General features: G+C 36.7%; 1 protein-coding gene across 2 annotated transcripts; it reads left to right on the top strand.

Annotated features, from left to right (window-relative positions):
• On the top strand, positions 708 to 5,709 carry LOC109227549 (serine carboxypeptidase-like 33). Of its 2 annotated transcripts, none has more exons than XM_019392752.1 (10): positions 708 to 1,025; positions 1,957 to 2,064; positions 2,445 to 2,540; positions 2,635 to 2,727; positions 2,891 to 2,979; positions 3,081 to 3,365; positions 3,677 to 3,837; positions 3,952 to 4,047; positions 4,404 to 4,509; positions 5,199 to 5,709. In XM_019392752.1, the coding sequence occupies exons 1-10, from the start codon at positions 767 to 769 to the stop codon at positions 5,343 to 5,345; spliced, it is 1,440 nt and encodes a 479-aa protein (XP_019248297.1). In that variant the 5' UTR covers positions 708 to 766; the 3' UTR covers positions 5,346 to 5,709. The 2 variants fall into 2 exon arrangements, with proteins under 2 accessions (XP_019248297.1, XP_019248296.1); XM_019392751.1 differs by having other exon boundaries at positions 3,671 to 3,837.

Raw genomic sequence — 6,884 nt, 5'->3', positions numbered from 1 at the left:
ACATAAACCTCTAAACTCATAACTTTGGAACTTGTAAACTTTCGAAGCCGTAAACCGACAGATGAAAAAATTAAAATTAAAAAATATAATATAAAAAAAATATTTTTTCTCGGGGAAGGGGGCAGGGGAGGGGATATGTGCAGAAAAATTAAAAAAATAGAAATTTGAATTTAAAAAAAAAGTAAAAAAAAAATTTATTGCATGCGAAAATAAAAAACTAGAAATTTGAAATTAAAAAAAAAAGTGCGGGGGGGGGGGGGGGGGGGGGGAGTGCAGAAAAACGAAAAAAAACAAAATTTTGAAGATTACAAAAAAAAAGTAAAAAAAAAAAACTTTTTTTTGTGCGGGGGCAGTGAGGGAGGGGTTTGGCGGGATAGCAGGGTGGGTGGTGACGGAGAAAAAAACTGAAATTTAAAAAAAAAATCCTTTTTGGAGAGAGAGGGGTAGGCGTGGGTGGGTGGTGTGGGGTTTGCGGTTGGGGGATAGGGTGGGAAGGTTGAGAAGGAGTTGTGAAAAATATTTTCCCTTCTCTTGATAAGGAAAATATTTTCCTCCAATTGAAGGAAAATGAGTTGATAAGGAAAATATTTTTCAAAATATTTAAGCCAACCAAACATGGCAAAATTGAAACCTTCGTACCAAACACACCCATAATGTCACTGTCCTGTCAATTATTGAAGTCAACCCAATAGTCAAGACTTAGATCACTTTATCTTAAAAGTTCAAAACACACACAGACACACAGTACTAGGAAAACAGAACTGAAATGGAAACTTCAATTCCAAAGAATTTCAGATACATAGTTCTAATATTTTTGTTCCTTATTTGTTGGAATAAAGTTTTTGCAAGAACTCAAGAAGATGACAATGTAACAAAGCTGCCTGGGCAACCAACTACACCACAAGTCTCACAATTTTCTGGGTATATTACAGTCAATAAAACTAATGGAAGGGCTCTTTTTTACTGGTTTTTTCCTTCTCAGTCTGAATCTTCCAAGAAACCCCTCCTACTTTGGCTTAATGGTGGTAAATTCCCAAATCTTTTCATATAAATTGAACCCCATTTTCACTTTTTCTTGTTTTATATGAAAGTTTTGATATTAATTCTGTTCTTTTTGTACTTCTCTAAGTTGTTGTACTTGGATTTTGTGGCTCTGTGACCATCATTCTTGTTTCTCCTTGTATTTGGCGTAACTGGTAAAGTTGCTGCCATGTGACGGGAGGTCACGGTTCGAGCCAGAGAAACAACATCTTGCAGAAATGCAAGAGTAAAGCCGCGTATAATAGACCCTTGTGGTCCGGCCCTTCTCCGGATCCTGCAGCGGGAGCTGCCCCGTTTTTACTAGTTATGCAGGATTATAATTCAAGAATACTTTATGCATGTGAAAATACTACAGGGATTATTATAAAATGAATAATGATGCAGGAATTGTTATGTGAGAATTGATTACTCTAGAGGAGTTTTTTGTCTTTGGTTACAATAGTCAACGGAAGGAGAGCGTTGGAGCAACGGAAAAGTTGTCTCCGTGTGACCTATATGTCACGGGCTCGAGCCGTGGAAGCAGCCACTAATGCTTGCATCAGTGTAGGCTGCCTACACCCCTTGGGTTGCGGCCTTTCCCCGGACCCTGCGTGAACGCGGGATGCCTTGTGCACCGGGCTGCCCTTAGTTACTACTGTCAACTTATTGCTAATACATCTATTCTTATTTTGCATTCTATTCCGTATAATACATAGATTCCTGCATAACTTGTGCGAGTATTAGCAATGCCGAGTTTAACAAAGCCTACTAAATGCTGTATTAAGTTATGCAACGACTACTTTTTCTAGTACAACCAACAAAACGCGGTATTACTTATGCGGAAATATATGTTGGGATTATTTTTTTAACTGCAGTAAATCAGAGGATTCCTTTAGTTTCTTAGCATTCATTTGTGTTGTGTGATTTCTCTATTAGGTCCTGGTTGCTCGTCAGTTGGATATGGTGCTGCTGTGGAGTTGGGACCTTTGCTAGTTGAAAACAATGGGGCTGGTCTTGACTTCAACAGTTATTCTTGGAATAAAGGTCATATCTTATTTCATTTATACTCTACTTTGACCTTATGTGCTGTTGTTTACTGCTTGTTGCTACTGCTATTGCTTCTTTTTCGTCTTTCCTTGAGCCGAGGATCTATCGTAAGCAACCTCTCTACCCTCACGAGGTAGGGGTAAGGTCTGCGTACACTCTACCTTCCAGACCCCAATTGTTGTTGTATGCTCTATATGACTTTATATTGTTTATCAGTTTATGATGAATCCGCACGATATACAATATATTGACTCTATATATTATGTTGTTGCGACGAGAAACAAACGTAGAAAATGATAAGTTGATACAAGCTTTAGCTTTGCAAGGCTTAGTACAAGAGTGTGATAGTATTGTTATTGTGGATTTCTCAATTGCAGAAGCCAATCTGCTGTTTTTGGAGTCTCCAGTTGGGGTGGGATTCTCATACACCAATACTTCCTCTGATTTAACCAGCTTAGATGACGACTTTGCTGGTAATTACCACCCGAGAAATGCAAATACGTTTCCAAGAAGAGTGTGCATGTATAGTGTTTATGCTAACTTAGTAACATAATTTGCTTCATACAGCTGAAGATGCTTACAATTTCCTGGTGAATTGGTTGGAAAGGTTCCCCGAGTTCAAGAACCGCGAGTTTTTCATATCAGGAGAGAGCTATGCAGGTGACATAAATCTTTCGATAAACTTTCGTTTCAATGATTTAAGACTATGCCAATGTGTGTAAAAATGTATGCAGGTGACATAAATTTTTCGACAAACTTTCATTTTAATGATTTAAGACTATGCCAATGTGCGTAAAAATGTTCATTTCTTTTGTAATCATAGGACACTACGTGCCCCAACTGGCAGAGCTCGTATACAACAGAAATAAAGACAGCAAAAAGTATCCATATATTAATCTCAAAGGTCTCATAGTAAGTTCGCGTTCATACTTATGCCATACTCTATCATTGTTCTTATCCCAATGGCACATCACTGCAAAATTCACTATTTAATCTAATACAATGACTTGCAGGTTGGAAATCCTGAGACGAATGATTACTACGATTACAAAGGGATATTAGAATATGCTTGGAGCCATGCGGTAATTTATGATTCACAGTATGAAAAGGCCAAACAAGTATGTGATTTCAATCTCTCCAACTGGTCGGATGCATGTAATGACGCGATGAAAGTAGTATGGGATAAATATGAAGAAATCGACATCTACAACATTTATGCTCCCAAATGTCTCCGGAACACGAGTTCCTCTTCTTCTGCTAGTCTTGCTGTCAGTGGACATGAATCTTCTAAACTCAAGGTGATTATTCTACCCTGAAGTTTCAGAATGATCTTGTATCACATGAGTGCATTTTAGTCGGTATACTTGATAATCTTTGAGCCTTGAGCAGGCCATTCCTTATGCCTAAAGACATAACAATATTGCGTATTGCAGTTAGTGTTCTTGTCTGAACATATCTGTTCACTGTATATTCCTTTTTTCTCAAAAGACTGTTACAAGCTTATTCATTTTATAGCTCGAAATCAACATGCAATCTTCACGAATCAAATAGAAACTTGGCAAACATGACCTGAAACTATGCTTGATTTTGACGATGTACTTAGTTGCAGGCACTTAATTATGGATTCAGGAGGATGAAACGAATTCCGGGGGGTTATGACCCCTGCTATACTGTGTTTACTGAAGAGTATTTCAACCGGTTAGATGTTCAAATTGCCCTCCACGCAAACATTGAAGGACGTCATACTAGAGTAAAATGGCAAAGTTGCAGGTGAGTTCAATTTTGCTTCACATTCCGGAATCATGTCATGGTTATTTTTGCCCTAACTTCCTGCAATATTTGTTTATTATTTACTAACTTGGTTCCTGTTACATACTTTATTAGTGATCCAGTGTTCCAGAAGTACAACTATAATGTGTTATCTGTCCTGCCAATATACAAAAAGCTTATCCAAGGGGGGCTGAAGATTTGGATTTTTAGGTATTTGAGTTTTTTATCTGTCTTTATTTTGCTTTTTCCCTTGTTCTTGTTCTTGTTATAGTTATAGTTGCATGTATCCTAGTTGTAATTCATATACATGCCAGAAAATGTTCACATTCTTAAGTTATAAAGGACTTGCTCTCTCCATATAACTCTCAGCATCTAATGGTTTAGGGACTACAATTTATTATGTTGGCTGAACAAAGTATAGTTTGTCTGCCTATTAAGTTCTCTTTACTGTCCAGAATTGGATCATGCCTAGCGATTCCTTGAAATGCATCCTGATTTTCTTTTAATACTCATTTTCTATAAGCTCACATTCACGTGACCCCGTGTTTTTTTTTATTATCAAAAAGTGGGGATGCAGATGGACGAGTGCCAGTAATTGGGACGCGATACTGCATTGAAGCTCTTAATCTGACTCTGAAGTCCGAATGGCATTCGTGGTTCCACAATCATCAGGTCAGTTCTTGTTGTAATTGTTGACTCATAACAGTTAAATAATGATCAAACAGAAAACCATGCGATAACATGAAAAAGGTAAATTTTCATGTTTCCTCTTCCTCCCAGTCGCGACCCCCTGCCCCCACCTGAACCAGAACATGCAGTCGGAGTCCATTAACGGATCTAGTTAACTTATCCTCCTTCTAAAGATAGTTGTCTCGATAAAATTAATGTTCATTGAGTCAACAGTATTTCAATCTTATAACCATTTGGGACTGAGGCGTGGTTGCTGTGTTGTTTATAAACCATTTAAACAATTCAATGTTTGACAAAACATTAAAGCACGAGTTATTGATATGTAAACGAAAAGCTAACTAGCTAAGTATCTTTGGTTGCTGGAGTGTAACCTGAAAAATAAGGCAGGTTACAACATGGTAAATGTGGGACGAAATACTACAACACGAGCAAGACAAATATGATTTCTATTTAACCGATTGAAAGTTGCTGATATGTACACGAAAAGCTAAGAATCTTTGGTTACTGGAGTGCAACCAGAAAACTAAAGCAGATATTTTTCAGGTTGCATGTTACGACATGGTAACAGTAAACTGATAGTGAAATTTATTTGCATTCTCAGTGTGTATAGTAACCGCTAACAAGTGGTAAAATGAGGACAACGAGAGACGTTAATGTATGTAAATATGCAGGTGGCAGGACGGATAGTGGAGTACGAAGGGCTAACGTTCGTGACAGTAAGAGGAGCTGGTCATCTAGTACCTCTATACAAGCCAAGTGAAGCTCTAGCCCTCATCCATTCCTTCTTAACTGGTGAACAACTCCCTGCGCATAGATAAACGTCGATTGTATCCATAATAAAATCTCTGATAAACATCTTTCTCTCGTTTTACTGCACGAAGTTACCTGATGTTTGCTACTACTTAAGGGCGGAGACATGTTGACCTTCACTGTGGCATTATACTTCTTTCTTGGTTATACTGTAACAAGAATCAAGACTTGAGAGATAATACAGCCAGACAATCAAATGCAATTGCAAATTGTATCTTTTTAGATTATATTTTAATGAATTTCAAGGTAGCTCTCTTCTTTTCCTTAAGCTGTTATTTTCCTATTATGATAACCACTCTCTTCTTGGCTCTGGATAATCAGTGCCATTGAAATATTTTGATATTAATTTTGAACTATTTGCTTCCTGTTTGATTTCATTGTAATTAATTTCTTTCCCTTTTCCTTTCAAACTCTCATTGGATTCAAAAAAATACCTTGTAATTTAATAAAAATTTGTGTTAGGACCGAAAAAAATCAGGTGTCTTGCGGAAGCTAGCAAAGCAAACCTTGAACGACGATAAATCCAACAACAAAAGATAAATCTACCAAAAGAGACACAAACATTTAACGTGGTTCGGTCAACTGACCTACGTCCACGGCGGAGATGAGCAATCCACTATAATAAAGGAGAGTACAAAATATCGAGAGAACAACCTCACGAAGAGGCAAACACAAGTGACACACTAACGCTTGTCCCGTAAAGTTATCCTCCTAAACACGACTCTCAAACTCCATGTAGCTACATTGTGGATGCTACTGAATGAGAAGGACATATCTTCAATTTATAGAACTCGAAACATTTTCCTATAAGAAAAGGGACTAGCCAAATATGAAAGAATTATATTTTCCTTCTAAGAAAAGAAAAACCCAATTATGGTAAATATGTTGTCCTTTCCTTAATGAGATAGGAAAACCAATTATGGTAAGAAAATCTGGACAAACACCTAAAATTTTGAAAGGTATCTGTGTCCTAAAATGTCTAGATCACTAAAGTAAAACTGATGTTATTATATACTATTAAGACTTGACCAATATGCTTTAGAATACTGTAAAGTCAAGCTTAATTAATATAGAAATATAAGCATCAATCTTTAAGACTTTATTTGTTTGTTAGTTTATGCTTCAATCAACTATAAAGTGGATTCTCTTTTTAGTACTAAAAAATGTTGAAAAAAAAAAGACTCAGCAAATTACTTGGGATGTCACTGTCACAAGTCTTCTGGTGCAAATTAAATAAATTATTATGGAATTACTATATTTGAATATTTGATTCGCTTACCGAATAATATAACTCTGGTTAGTTTGTTCGTTCTTAAAAATTCAATGTCATAACCACTTTTAAAGTTATTTGGTCTGATTCTAAATCAATCATTATTCAACACTGCTAAAATCACCACCAAAGGATGTGGTGCAGAGCAAATACGGATATAGTCGGGCTCCGATGCGAGTACAAAAAAATACTGCTAAAATCGTACCACGCATTAGTCCATTAACAGTTCTTTTTAGTTCAAACATTAGTCGATTAATAGAAGTTCTTTTTAGTTCAA

Source organism: Nicotiana attenuata, chromosome 6 (assembly GCF_001879085.1).
Source record: "Nicotiana attenuata strain UT chromosome 6, NIATTr2, whole genome shotgun sequence".
Lineage (NCBI taxonomy): Eukaryota > Viridiplantae > Streptophyta > Magnoliopsida > Solanales > Solanaceae > Nicotiana > Nicotiana attenuata.
Note: the sequence above shows the minus strand (reverse complement) of the source record. Positions and strands in the feature narration are given on the sequence as shown.